General features: G+C 37.0%; 1 protein-coding gene across 1 annotated transcript in view; it reads left to right on the top strand.

Annotated features, from left to right (window-relative positions):
• LOC139115809 (germinal-center associated nuclear protein-like) overlaps window positions 1-15,724 on the top strand; it is a 43,502-nt gene that overhangs the window by 18,629 nt on the left and 9,149 nt on the right. The window contains exons 12-25 of the mRNA XM_070678179.1: window positions 675-788; window positions 1,501-1,657; window positions 2,210-2,359; window positions 3,845-3,947; window positions 5,009-5,112; window positions 5,745-5,956; window positions 8,773-8,898; window positions 9,888-10,091; window positions 10,757-10,951; window positions 11,222-11,495; window positions 11,908-11,979; window positions 12,828-12,929; window positions 13,703-13,936; window positions 14,895-15,056. Coding sequence (XP_070534280.1) covers window positions 675-788; window positions 1,501-1,657; window positions 2,210-2,359; window positions 3,845-3,947; window positions 5,009-5,112; window positions 5,745-5,956; window positions 8,773-8,898; window positions 9,888-10,091; window positions 10,757-10,951; window positions 11,222-11,495; window positions 11,908-11,979; window positions 12,828-12,929; window positions 13,703-13,936; window positions 14,895-15,056 — 2,209 coding nt within the window. The remainder of the gene's footprint in view (window positions 1-674; window positions 789-1,500; window positions 1,658-2,209; window positions 2,360-3,844; window positions 3,948-5,008; window positions 5,113-5,744; window positions 5,957-8,772; window positions 8,899-9,887; window positions 10,092-10,756; window positions 10,952-11,221; window positions 11,496-11,907; window positions 11,980-12,827; window positions 12,930-13,702; window positions 13,937-14,894; window positions 15,057-15,724) is intronic.

Genomic DNA, 15,724 nt, shown 5'->3' with positions numbered 1-15,724 from the left:
GATTATTCCTAGTTGACTCATTTAATGACCTTTAGGATGGTGGCCTACATTGGTTTTATGTTTTCATCACCATGACCTCATTCTTGGCCATTGAGCGCCATCTTTATCAAAGTACTTTTATCACAGACCTAATTAATGAAGAGGACTCTATCCTCTCTGAGGACTTGTAATCAAAGTACCCGTTAACAAGTGGGGACTGTGTCATCAACGATGACTTGTGTTTAGGAGCAGTTAGTTAAGGTAGAATGTGCATCTAGGACAGAAATTCTGACTCAAACTATTGCAATGATCATTTGGCCTACCACTTGTGAGGGCTCATTTTGAAGCTTGTGGAATAAATAAGCTTTTTACTGGTTGAATTTTGTGAAAATCAGGATTTTGTTTTCCACCACAGAGATAACACAGAGACGGCAACCATTTTGAATTTCAAATATCAGTAAATATTTGGCAATTTGTTTCTTTAAGACCAAAATTTGCACTGTGACCCTGATTATTACTGATGTTGAAAGAAAGGATGAAAGTTTGCTTGAGAAAAGTTTGAACAAAAGCTTGAGTCTTTCATTTTCGAGGTGCAAAACTGATTTTAAGCCAAGTAAGGTATCATCAATAGCATAATATTAGTTCTCATGGGAGCCATTATCTCGATTTTCATTCTTGTTACCTTTACATTTCAGAAAAGTCCAACTGTATCGGGAAGAGGTGCGGGAGTCCAGAGACGTCAGGCAAGCAGTTGAAGCTTTCAATGCTGTGAACAGTAACAATTTTGTAAGATTCTTTAAGATAGTCAGGTGAGTTTGGTATTCCAAAATACCACTGCCCCTACTTCAGCTTGAATTTTGATTTATTCAGTCAGAGTTCCCAGATTTACCATACATGTATGAAGTGCCGTGTTGTTATATCAGTGGATAGATAAGGTGGGTAACACATTTAGACATTAAAGGTGTATGGTCATCTGTAATCCAAATATGCCCATATATGGTCAAAGGGGCATTCCTTGGTATTTAAAATACCAATGAGAGGGCACTTTTTAAAAAGCGGCCAACCGCTTAAAATCTGTGATTGGTTAGATTTTCTCTTTCCATGGTAACTGTGGCAAAATTGGAACAGGTGACAGTATACCTTCAAAGCACATTGCATCTTAAAGAGATATTTGAACTCAAACTTTGGCAGTTCTCAGTTTTACACTAGTGTAGAAGGCTATTTCCGCAATCTTGTTCTTTTATAGTTGAAAAATTAATATTCTTTTGTAGATTTTATGCACAGGGTGAAAGCCATTTTGAATTCAAATATTAGTAAAGATTTTGTCATTTACTACTGCAAAGATTTACATTGCAATGCCTTACTTTTTGATTTTCGATTATGAAAGAAATGAGTTCATTTTCATTAGGAAAGTATTGAAATTTTCACCATTTGGTTATATATTATCTTGAAAAAAGGACTGTATGATTTTTGTGTAAGAAATGGTTGAATCAAGCAACACACTCATTTTTTACTACATAGAGAAACCAAGTACCTGAATGCATGCATAATGCATCGTTACTTCACTCAAGTGAGGAGTCGAGCTGTGAACATCATGAATCGAGCCTATCGGTCACCTGTGCCATCGTATCCACTGAGTGATTTTATCAGAATTCTCGCCTTTGAAGATAATTTAGAGGTCAGTACAATATTTAACCTGACAAATGATTTGTAAAATTAAGCATTTGGAACAGTAGAAAAAGTTTCAAGTGCTTGTCAAATAAACTGTTTGGGTTAACCTCAGGATTGGTTCAGAATCGATGTTTGCGTCTTCTGAGTCCTGTGTTTGTTAATTTCACCTCATATAACATTATGTCAACAACTGATATAGAATTAGTCGTGTGTAAGTAGTGGGTACCAACTATTGTCACATTCAATGACCTGAAAATTTCAAATTTTGATAAATCTTTCAAATTTTTTCACAGAACAAACACCAACCGTAAGTTGGTAATTCTTGTTCTGTATTAGCAACAGTTATTGACAGAAAACCGTAGATTTGTGTATATATTACTGTGTACCAGTGGGCCAGTTTTGCTACCAAGCCACAGTGGCATTACTACTGTGTGGTATAACCATCCATTGGGACTATGCAATTCTGAATAACAGATGCACAGACGATTGAGGAAGGCCTCCATATGTATGGGCCTGGGTTTTTCACAGTATACATGTAAGGTTTCTTGTTTTGACACAGGCAACAGATTTCTGTTCGAAGCATGGATTGACAGTGACTGAAGGCATTATACACTTTGACCGCACTGCATTTATCAATCCAGAAGACTCCATCATAGCTGCCAGATCTCTATCCATCATTGAGCAGAAGAAAATGTCCAGTGTTGCAGAAGTAAGTTGTATATCCTAAAAATTATGTTTTGAGTGTGACAATTGAATCTGGCTGGTTAGCCATAGGTTGTAGTGTAGTTTTTGCCCCGAGGCTGTATGATGTGAGTATGTTTACTTGCACACATACATCCAATGCATGGGAGACGCAATATGAATCATACAGATTTATCTTTTTTTGTAAACACCCTAAGCCAACCCTTAAATAATATTGGCTGAATTTCTGTCGCATAAAGGCAAGTAAATTTCTAATGCTGTATAAGTGCCAAATGTAAGGCTATTCGTAAAATAACATGATCTACGTCCCTGTACATTTTCCAACAGAGTTTTTGCCTGATAAACATAGCATCAAAGTCAATACAGAAGTGTACAATGTACGCAGACATAAATACCAGTATTTTGTGAATAACATTATTGTGCATCATGTATAAAGTCAAATTTCACAAGCAAAGTAAAAATTACAGTGTTTTCAGAATGCCCTGTATGGACACATGATTGCAAACATCCAGTACACCATCGGTTATGAACCAGTGTTTGTTCACTTTATGGCCTAGTCATAGTGGGATAAATATTGTTTGAATAAAAAAATTGTTTAGATCTTGTTTTGTTCTCCCAGTGTTTACATAAAAACTTGCTTTGAGGTCAAAGATCAAATAGCATCCAGTAACATCCAAAGTTATTGGACTGCAAGTCAGTGTGATTTGACTTCACGTCTACTTATACCAAAACTTACTGTATGATGAAACGCCATGTGTTACACGTGTAGGTGTATAATAATCATATATATTCATATCAACTGAGACAGTCCAAAAAGGTATAGTTGCGTATGACTGGTGACGCTGCACGATTCCCCACTGAATTGTCTACACAGGTGTTGTGAATGCAAGTATTGCCAGGCATGGCGAATGTATGAAGTCATGTCACAGAGCAACTCAATACCAATATTGATCATTCTAGCAGATTTGACCTCTCCTGATTACAGCGTATCAATGCAGTTGCCACATGCCCAAAAATATATACAAAGTTTTGTAGACTGTCTACGACACAAAGTCCCTAAAAGTACTCAATTGCTACCACTGCCATTTAGTAAAGTTTTCATGTCGTAACATAAGGTATGAACAGCTATTGGTATAGAGCAAGATATTATGCATATGTATAAAGATGCAAGACTGATAGAATTTGTCCAAATTTTCAGCGTTGTCAAGTGGTTCTCTATCACTGGTAACAAATAGTCAATTTCAACATTAGCTGAACAGTTTGAAGGTATCATTGATAATACAGAACCATTTTTAGCTCCCATTTGCCATACATTCATAGCAACTGTGTATATGGTGTAAAAATGTTTGTATGTAATATGTATGTCTGTATATATGTCTGTGTGTCCGTCCATATCAAAAACTCGCGAATCGCTGCGCGCGTTAAGCTGATTTTTGGTGTAGTGATGCCATATTTTTGTTACAGTACACCTCAATTTTCTTGTCGCTTTCAGATTGTCAATGGTGGTCCGTTGTCTCCGTTTGTACCTCACACACCGACGTGTAGTTTTGACAACATGGACAGATATGTTGGAGATTCCAATGTTGTACTTCCAGGTAGGCAAGGAGGACAAATTACCCTATGAGACAGACACATTGGTGTTGTGTCCTTTTCAGGTAGTATGTGCCTTGAAAGTGACAGACGTAAACTTTTACTAAAAATTTCCCATATAAAACTTTTAACCATTCTCTTAGTAAATCAACAATAACAACTGGGGGTCACTGTATAAAGTTTGGAACTAGAAAAACAAATTACCCAATATTTACTGATATTTGAAATTCAAAATGGCTGCCATCCGTGTGTTAACTGTGCGGGAAAATTTTTCTTTCTCCAAGAGCTTTACAATGAGCCCCAACTAGCTTAAGTAGTAGATCAGAAAATATTTGTAGAAATTTGAGAGTCTGAATATCTGTCCCAGAGGTGCGTTGTACCTTAAGTGTTTCAAATTACTTTAATATTCACTGTAAATTTGCATATATCCATACTCTGTAAAGCAGGCATGTCAGCCATTGTTACACATTGAAGGTGTCTTTGACATGGAGTTGGGGGTGCACCCCCTTGCTAAGTCACAGTCAATAGTTGGTAGCCTTAACCTTTTCACCACCATGGTTTCAACCGCTCTCATTGTTATCAATGGTGAGTATGGACCTGTCTACAAAGAATTGGGGGTGAACAGGTTAATACAGATGACCAAATTGCTATAATCCTTATCCTTGCCGGTATCTGCCAGGGCCTATCACTTCAGAGTTAGAGTCAGTGCAAATGGGCAGTTCACCCAAGGAAGGTGCACTGCATACTGCATACAAGGACAGTCATGATACACACAGCGAGGAAACATAGGGCGAGAGATGAGAACAATGTTATGACTTACTGGATATACATTCATTTTCTGTATCTTACACTTTTTGTTGTATTGTTCATTTTGGATAGCAACGTTGAAAACAAGTGGATTCAATCAAACTTTGGGTTCTGAAATGATTGCAATGAGATTAATTTTATCTGAGATCGGATGAGTCCTTCAATGCTTCTGAAAAGAATGATAATAATTTTGTGACAGCTGATATGCTTTGTACAGTGAAGAATAAAATGATAACCATGTTGTTTCATTTCCATACAGAACTGCTTCCAACAGATGGACGGCAGATCAAACAAGAGATTCCTGTCCCTCTCCCTCAATCTACAGTGCCAACCCCTCCTGCTACAGTGGTTTATCCCAACGAGGTAAAGATTTCCAGTAACATACCATAGGATCTACAAATTGAGTTTCTCTCATATCACAATACTCAAACCTCATGTGTAAACAATACACATAGTGGTATCCAATCATCTGTTCATTTAAGGTAGTATGTGCCTCAAAATTTAAAAACTTAAACTTTTGCACAAACTTTCCTCAATGAAACTTTCAACCGCTCTGTTACCAAATCAAGAAAAAAATCAGGGGTCACTGCGCAATTGGAACTAGAGAAACAAATTACCTAACAATGACATTTACCAATGGTTGAAATTCAAAATGGCCGCCTTCCCTGCGTTGACTCATGGGAAAACACAATTTTCAATTCCTAAAAATTAAGCTGGTGAAAATTTTTCTTACTCTGAAAGCCCCCATAAGTGGTAGACCAGAAAGTACTGAAAAAATTTAAAACACCATTAGTCCTTATAACATCAGAGCAAATTTCCCCCTCACCCTAACACCACAATGGTGTAGCCTGACCCAATTATCTTAAATGTGCGGTTGGACCTGTGAACACAGAAATCGGGGGTGAAAGGGTAAACCTCTCTACTTATGATTTTCCTTGGTAACAGCAAAATACCATGGAGCAAATACCTAAGCTCTCTCTCCTATCCCTACCTAGGTTGTAAAAGACATCACCAAAGATCTATTTTTTGAAGTGATCAATGAATTCACCGGGCAGATCAGCAACTACTTCGTCAAGGGAGCCCAGTTCGTGCTCGCTGTTTCCAGTGATGCCATGACAACAGTGGCCAACGAAGTCGCAGACAGTATGACGAGGGAAATAGTCGAATGTGTTGTCATGGAGGAGATACGAAGAGAAGAAGAGGAAAGGTAATGTGAACATGTTGCTACGCAGGGCAGGGAAGTTCTGAAATACATAATCTGATGGGTACAAGCAAATATTCAAATTTATGTGCACAGATATTACAATTTGGACCAATTACACGGAGTGTGGTACTCATGGAGACAATCAAACATTCAAATGTATACGCATAGATATTAATATCAGGGCTCGAAAATTCTCGCTGCCCGACGCCCGTGACAAGTGAATTTTGAGTCCGGGCAAGTGAAAACAACATTCTCCCAGCCCGACGGACAAGTGAATTTCAATGAGGCCACTGTACGTACGCGCTGCCACTCTCTAGTTCTTTGAGTGTACCGCTTTCGATATGGCCGGCCGATAAAATAGCTCTGTTCTGCTTGGTTACAAAATGGCAAAATATTGACGTCTTTGCACGATCTTATGTTTTTTTCTTCTCATGAAATCATGTCACGATGCCTCCTCAACAGAAAACTACAGATTACAATAAAATGTTGTAAGGTGTTGAAACAATTTACCCTCCTTCCTACAAAGTTACAATGTATTGAAACACTTTACTCTCCTTTCTACAAAGTTACAAATTCCCTGGTACACATTGTTGCTGTTCGATACTGCAATCCGGTCCCTCTCAGTCCCTCATGGACGGACCGTGCTACATGCAATACATCATGGACGACCTTGAATCATGGATGTAATGCTTGAATACACTGAGGCCTGGCTTTGCCTCTGTGAGTCCCGCGTACCGGTCGTCCTTTTTAGTCCAAGTTTTACCTACTTTGCTTGAATCAAATTTGGCCTGCAATTACTCAGTTTGATAGTAAAAACCATTATTTCAAAGGAAACTTTCACAAACAGAGTCAGAATACAAGGGAAAAGGAGAAAAATTTGAGGTTTTCTGAAAGGTCAAATCTGGGTCACCTTATGTGATGTAATGAATGAAGACCCTTTAAGTACACAATTATGGTTCAAAAGAAACCACCTAGGGAGGTCTAATAGGTACAATCTTATGATAAAAGGTAATTTCTTGGTGCTTTCCAATTTAATGGCATTTAGCTTGACTGTCAGTTTTAAATTAAATTTTATTAACAGTTATGGCAAAGGTAAATTGTCAACAGTAGTTGTAGTAAGCATATCCATTTCAAATCATCACATTAATATTTCTGCAGATTCCTCCAGTTTAATGATGTAATAGTGAACATCACTAGACATTTCTTGATGATATCAAAATATCAAATGAAAATGTTAATGGTCTACAATGTTATCATTATCATTAAAACTATTATTACTCTTTAAAACATTGGGAAATGAATTGAACAATATCATTGTGTCTTGTTTTAAAGGATTTTGACCTGACCCTTTTTGTCTCAAGAAAAATACTTATGCTGAAGATGCTATTGAGCCTGCTTGATCACAACTATGACACAACACCACAATACTTGTATCTACACTGTCACTATGCTACCGAATGCTTTCTTCTGCATGGAAAATTGTATTTGTGTGGCTAACAAAACCACATGAGGAGCTTGTAGTGTATGATAAGTTTTCATACTGTGAACACTGACTCAATGCTGCAGAAGTATTCTGTATCTGTGGTAATATACACTTCACATTGCTACCTGATTTTTAGAATTGCCACCTAATTATTTCTTGTGGCAAAAGTTTACCACTAGAAATGAAAAAGTATTTCAATCCCTTCAATGTCATAAAAACACAGATAATTAATGTAATAAAACTTAACAAATATTTCTTTAATGTAAAAACTATCATGAACAACATACAAAACATCTTGATTTGTAAAATTAGGAACTCCTGAATGCCGAGAAAGCTGTTGCTACACTTGAGATCATAAACTGTTTAAAAGTTGCTCAAAGTGGCTACAAGATTTTTGATTTGGCTAATGAGTTGGCTAATCATTTTGGTGACTTAAACAGGGGAACCCTGCAGTTTATGCACATACCATGTGGTAGCAGTGAACTAAATGATACTGAAAGTTTCACATGGGCACAATTTGACACCGTTGGCCTATTATATACTTACCCTTAGTGCACCTACCTGACTTGCCTATTTAACACAAGGTACCAGGTCATGATGACACACAATGACAATGTACAGGTGTTGTTTTATTGAAATACACTACATGTCCCCCCAAAAATTTAATTTGTCCCCATTAAGACCTACTATGGGTCACTGTGTCCCAATGCTAGCAAAAGCTGGCTGAAACAATGTGCATGTATACATTACATAAGATATTATTTTTGATACACAGAATAAGGACACAAATTTATCAGTAAGTTACAGCTACTGTTTCTTTACAATGACATGAATAAAACCATACACATTTACTCCTTAAATCATCTGAAATTCAGGGCAAGTGAATTTTTCTTCCGGACAAGTGAAACTGAAAATTCACTTGCCAGAATTTTTTTAAAAATTTTCGAGCCCTGAATATTACAATTTGGACCAATTACTCTGTGTGATAGAGTATGGTACTCATGGAGACAATCAAATATTCAAATTTATGCATATAGATATTATAATTTGAACCAATACACTGAGTGATAGAGTATGGTGCTCATGGAGACAATCAAATATTCAAATGTATGCGCATACATGTATTAAAATTTTAACTAACAGCTCAAGTATAGATATATGTTGGATTTTATGGATTTGTGCTTCTGCTTTAATACAAAGGTATCTTAAGAATAAGCCTCTGAACTAGTGTGTGCAGCCCTTCATACATGTATAAGTAAAAGGCAAAACAGTGGCATATTTCAGCACGAAGGATAACTGGGAATTTGTTATTATTTGTGCATGTTCACACCCGCAGAAGAGCAGCACAGTTGGCAGCAGAGAGAGAGTCCAGCAAACAGCGTGCAATTCAAGAAATCTGCGATGAAATTGTTGAGACAACAATCAGAGAGGAATGCAAGGATGCTGCAGAAATGCAAATGAGGTAAAAACACCCTAACACTACCCAATGATGTCAGTGTTTTCCACAGCTTGGAAAAACAGAGGGGCGGCTAATCTACATAACAATTCATGATTTGCATATTCTTCTGTTGTGAAAATGTGTTCCTTTTGTATATTCATTAACATATGAATAGACTGCTCCAAAAAAACAGAGGGGTGGTCCACACCCTTGAAATCCCATTGTGGAGAACCCTGGATGTAAACTGTAATTAAAAAACAGAGTTTTCAAAGGTCATAATCACTTTAATATTTAATATTGCGTGCTATATCACTTGTAAACAATCAGTGTATAGTATTTTTGTTTTGCTTATTCCATGGTCCTTGTAAGGTAAATATGTGTCTCATAATTTAAAGAATTTAACTTTGTTTAAACTTTGTAAAGGAAACTTCCAAACGTCCTTTTTTAAAATCATTGAAAATAAGGAATCACCGTGCAGAATTTGATGCAAGAGAAACAAAAGACCGAAAATTTTACTTTGAATACAAAATATAATTCTACGGAGAAAAAAAATCAAAATATGACTTTTCACACAAACAGGACAGTGGAAATTTATTGACATAGCAGACTTAAAAATGATCCCCCAGAAGTGGCAGACCTTAAAAGTCTTGTTAAAATTTCAGAGTCCGAAATCTGTCCTTTAGCCACATTGTATCTGAAAATGAAAGGCATGATCTCTGGATTTGAAGTGTGACCAGTGGCTTGTCATATATCAAATGCTCACGCAAGCAAAACATGAATATTTTGATAATTTTATTCCTGGAGCATACATTACAATATTTTATCAGTGTAAATAAGTGCTACGTACATGTGCATTTCAATTACAAAGAGTGTTTAAGTCTGAAAATAAGACCCTTCTGTATTTAGAAAACAGATGACACAAGTTACTTTAAAAAATGATTACTTTTCCCTCAAAAGTGACGGGTTGAAATGCATTCAGCCACTTCTGATTCCCAAATCTTTTGTTTCATCAGAGAGGTGGAAGAGATGCTGCTCCGGGAGAGCATGGAGAGGTGCAGCGTCACAGTGACGGATGAAATCCTGGCATCCATGGTGGATACGGAGTGTCAGTACATCAGTAGGGAAGTCATCAAAGAGGGAATAGAGATGAGAGATGAAAAACTGAGAGAGACGGAAAAACTTGTGCATTTGATGATTGTGGCGAGATTCTTCAAAAAGTAAGTTGAAGTAATCAGATATTCATGCCAACTTTTATAAATGAATTAGTATCCTGCCAAGTTCATATGTCACTATCAGGTCATGATGGTTACAACCAGTAAGGCATGATAAAGTCCACATGAATGCCTTTGTACTGTATATAACTGTCTTTTCTGAAAAATTTTTGATGATTACTATTTGGACTACACAGGAAATACTATGAACACTAAGAAGGTTTGTTACAGTTGGTTATGTATAGTATGGTTAAAAATTTGATGATTAGTAAAACAGCATTACAATTTTTACAGCTAGACCATCGCACCAGTACTGTTTAAAGACAAGGGGTAGTTCCAGCTAGGGTTAGGGATTTTGTCCAGTGAGTAGATGCCATTGGTAACTGCACTATAACCAAATGGCATGGGTGACTTTATCACTGGTAACAATTACAACAAATTTTGTCTCTTTTTGCGCTGTTGTTGCCACTGTTCATGGTTGGGATCTGTCAAGCCATGATCTTTTGTAGTGACCAAAGTACTATTTAAATCAGTCTTGTGCACAAAATTTCCAAAGGGTTTTCCAAAGAACTTCAAGTGACTATCTATTTTGCACATGTCCCACAGAGCCATGGCATAATACTCGAGCTCAGCCGCTTTTTTTAACAAACAACGAACGACTTATTTTACAGGTGGAACAACAAGTACATCGGGAGACTGCGTTTAAAACGTGACATGTTTACATTCCCCTCTGCGCCTCGTCCCATCTCAGCCCAAGAACAGGTTGAAGTGCTGTCACCGTGGCAACAGACCATTGAGCGACCGATGTCGAGTTCATATATGTCTCTGAACAAAAGAGCGCGATTGTCCGTAGAGTCCCCAATCAGGTGAGATTAGGTAACATAAAATGAGCACTGTGTTATTGAAAGTCTGTTATCCCTGTTTGTTATAAAGTGAACACAACTGTTGCAAACATTATTTAGAGTTTATGTCTGTCCCATGACAATGACTATAGTAATACTTTCAGTGTAAAAAAATGAGAATAAATCACAGCTTTACAGTGAAGAAAATTCAAGAATGTTTATTTTGCTTCTCTTTGGTCATAAACATCATCTTTTTCTACCTATGTGTTATTTTTCTTTTCAAACTTACTATAGGATTGAATCCAGCCGCATAGAGCTTTCCTACCAAATGATACAACATCATTACAAAAATCTACTTAAGCAGAAAAAAGCCTGGCTGCCTCTTGATTTGCCACAATTCCTGGCAAGGGAGCTGCCACACGACCCAAAGAGATCCCGCCAGTATTTTTGGAAGATCGCATTGTCTCTGCCAGAACATGAAGATTGTCAAGACAGAGATGTCTTAGAAGACTGGGTGGAGGCTAAACTTACAAGGGGAAAACCCAAGGATGATGGTGAAAATAAAAAAGTAGGCAGCTTGACACTTTCACCACTCCCAACCCACTCCCCTCCCATCCTCAAACACTGTTCTCCTGTTCAGAGGTCCAGTTTTGCTATAGACAACAATAGGTTTGCACCAGTGTTTGTTGGAGAAAGGGCCAGGCTTGCATTACCTGTGCTTTTAACGCTATTGTAGGAATGTCTATGAGTGAAAAACCTTAAAACAGTATAAATTAATAGTGAATTATTGTAAAGTATTATTCCACCTGACTCTGACAGAGGAAGCACATTCAAAGGAAGAGAACCTAGTTTGAACCCAAAATGTCAGGATTTTACTTTCAGCCGAATGATCCTTTCAGAACAGACAACCATACCAATATTAATATCAATCAATACAGTAGGAATTTAAAAAAAAACTTAACTTCATTTCCTCCTGTCAGATAAAATTACTAAGTCTTTACTCAAGTGAAGTGGACTGCATTGAAAAGACGCGTGTCAGCGTGTGTACAAAGGTGAGTGGATGTCTTGAAAAAGGGCCAATGTGAATGAACAGTTCTCAGACATTGATGGCTTTTCTCAGTATTACAACAAAAATTAAAGCTTGAAATACTTTGTCATTCAAGCATTTCTTTATCAAGGAAAGATTTTTTATGACAAAACAGAAAGGGAAGATAATACATAAAACAGGATGGTTGGACAGTCTCATATACATTACGTTTACAGATAACATTGTAGATAAAAAGAACCGACTCATTTGAGTGAAATACTAATCATGTAACTCTCCACTCCACTGTTTATCCTTGTGTGTCTATAAAAACATCAGTACACATTATACATTGCATTATGGCTTGTTTAGCCAGAGTGCTGTCATAATTAACTTCGGTCTCTACGATGAACTTGATAACTAATTTAGCAATTCCCTTGTGTGTTCTATCCAGACACTCAAATGAGTCGGTTCTTTTCGTCAACAATGTTATCTACAAAACTTGTGTGCAACGTACAAAAAAGTAAACGTAATGTGTATGAGACTGTCCAACCATCCTGTTTTTTGCTATAGTATTTTGTGAGTTATATAACGTCTGAGATTCAGTTTATTACAATGATAATGTGGTTTAGCTACCTAGCAATTTTCTCTATCAAAATACTCAAGTCTGGTGCCCTCTATAGTTTTAAAGATGTTGTACTTTTGTTTCTACAAGAATCGGGAACATTGGCAAAGTTAAAAGTCACATTTATAGAGCACAGTTTTACATGTATGGATGCTTATTATGTCTGCATATCATTAAAATGTAAGATTTTCTACGTAAACTCACTTAGCTAAGCATCAAGATTGCCTCATAAATATTTTCTTTTCATGCAGTCCATCCAAGGTGCAATATCAAGCAATGACAAGAACCATGTCTTAGGAACGTCTGGTTTAATACTAGCATTACCTCCACTACCTCAGTCGCCGTATGAAGAGGTGAGTTCCTCCTGCTGAACTTCAGCATTCATTGAGGGGAGGGGAACTGTAGCAGTTTGATGTCATGGCCATCATTTTCAGATCAATCCCCAATTCTGTTTCATGATATAGGCTTCCTGCTCATCCTGTTCACCCTGTTTCCCTGTAAAAAGGTCCGCAGTCGCCATTGATAACAATAAATTTGGTAGAAACCATTTTGGTGAAAGGGTTGAATTTGACCAAAAACTGTTGGAGAAGCATGAATTTTTTTTGTCTCCAAGATTGTGTGTGTGTGTGTAATAGTGACTGCTTCCAGTGAAACACTGTCAGTGTATTCTTGTAGAATAAACATGCTGAAGCTTTTACTGACAATTCTTTTTGAAAATAGCTCAAAATCATTTACAAATCTACCACATTACAATTTTTCTCAGAGTTTAACCCCTTTCACCATAGTGGTTTGACCCAAACCAATTGTTGTTAATGGTGAATGTGGACCTGTTTACAGGGAATTGGGGTGAACAGGTGTTTTGTTTCTGTAATATTACATACAATAACAGTAACAAAACATCTGATGTCAAAAACTTGTACTGAAGATCTACTTGCTTTTAAAAAATATAAAAATTCCTCCTTGTCACTATTGTTTTTGCCAAGAAAATCTGCAGAATGGTACTTTTTAACCTTTTTTCACCACCATGGTATGGCCCAAAGGTATTGTTTTCAATGGCATTTGTGGACCTGTTTACAGGGAACTGGGGCGAACAGGTTAACTCCCCGATTACTTATGTTCACTTCAGGAATTATATTGGTCTTCAAGTCATGAGAGAGTGAAATCCCTCTTGGAGAGCAAGCCACCAAAGCCAGCGATACCTCTTGTCATTTTACTCATGGACTGGCCATCAACCAGCAATGTACAGTACAGGTGTGTGAAAGGTCTACAGCTGGACAGGTACAAAGAAAATAACATGATATCTGTGTACAGTATCGTCATGATCGGCGGAGATGTGCTGGACCCATGCACTGGGGAGGAGGTAAGATTTACAGACCCTGTGAAGTTATTTTCTCCCTCTCCCTATCAAGAGATGGTATGATCACATTGTCTGCCAAGGTTGATTCAGGCCTGTGTATGTGAAACGGGGATGAGTAGCTAGTAGATGTAAGGAAATTCAATATTGTGTATCAGGGTGTAAAGGTCAAGTATATACATAAAGCAGACTTGACACAGCCAAGGTCAGTCTGTTTTTTTTCTTTTTTCTTGAATTTGCAAGTTTACCTGATGCAGCAACAGATGCAATGGTACTATTAGATACACCAAGCTTTAAATTCATGTATATTCCTTGTCAGCAGTTAGATTTATGATGAAAATTAATGCTTCTCTAAACTTCGCATTCTAGTTAGAGAGCTGTTTACTTTCTGAGTACTAAATACATCTCATTATACTGTTCAATGTATTTTCAAAATTGAATGACATCAGGCATTATCAAGTTACTGTTTTTTTATCCCAGTTTTTACCCAGCACTCTCAATGTGAGTTACTGATATTTATTACTTGCATAATGTTGCTCAGCCTGCAGTTTAAGGTGCAATGCATCTCAGGGACAGATTTTTGGACTCTCCAATACTTTCTTGTCTACCACATATTGGGGCTTATTTTGAGGCTCACGGGGAATCTAAAGTTTCCATCAGTTTACTTTTGTGAAAATTGAAACTTTAATTTTTCCCCATAGAGTTAGTTCAAATATCAATAAACTTAAAGTAATTTGTTCCCATAGTACCCAAAAGTTCTTAGTGACCCAAAGTTTTAGTCTTGATTTCAAAAGAGAATGGTTCACAGTTTCATTGAGGAAATTTGAGCCAAAGTTTAAATCTGTTGATTTTGAGGCTGACAATACGACCTTAAGTTGTCAAATGTAGTACATTTGTTAAAAGTAAGTACAATTTTGATAATCTGACTCACATCACGTAATGGTTCTCTCTGTTTTACTCTCAGTTTTCCGACTGCATCAGTTGGCTTGGTAAATTCTTCCCAGCTCAGCCGGAATTGACATCAAGCCCCTTGCAAGAATTCATTGAATCCGGAATACTTCAGTACTTCACAACTCCTCTATTACAAGAAACGTTTGAGAATAAGGATTACTATCAAAGGAAGCAGGTAAACGAGGCGTCGATTGCAATTTCTTTTCATTCTGTGGAGTTTCACAAGTAAAGAATCCTTGTTTTAGGGAATGGGATGACGATGTATATGCCAGAGTTTTGTTTTGTGAGTCTGTTCCATATTTCACTCGGAATGTATAGAACTGGAAAGGCAGCAATACTTCTGCCTATGGGTCAGCAAGGTCTTTTCTCTGTCATGCTCCATACATTCACTGTGCTCTCCCTGGCCTTTCAAAATTGTTAGTAAAGTTACGAATTCGGTTCAAAAAATATTAGTAAGCACAAATTATGTAATGCTGAGCCCGCCCATTTTCAACAAGCACTTCTGGTACTCAATAAATGATTTTAAGGGGATAGAAATGATGAATGATTTCATTATCGACAAAGGAAAACGAAAAATTCCTTTTTAGTTTTTGACAATGAACACTCATATTTTGATACGCATTTTCAAAAGATCCATTGAATAAAACAGAACATCATGGGTCATGAATGCTTGTAACATTGAAATTTCTTCCTTGTCTCAATAAAGTGTGTCATTTTGGTCAACCGGCCCATGAATGTTATTCAATTAATCGATCTTTATTACACAACATAACATTATCAAGTATATTGTGACAAAAATCATAACTCCCTTTGTGTGTGTAGTCAGTGGTTGATGATTATATA

This window comes from Ptychodera flava, chromosome 17 (genome assembly GCF_041260155.1).
Source record: "Ptychodera flava strain L36383 chromosome 17, AS_Pfla_20210202, whole genome shotgun sequence".
In the NCBI taxonomy this organism is placed as follows: domain Eukaryota; kingdom Metazoa; phylum Hemichordata; class Enteropneusta; family Ptychoderidae; genus Ptychodera; species Ptychodera flava.
Note: the sequence above shows the minus strand (reverse complement) of the source record. Positions and strands in the feature narration are given on the sequence as shown.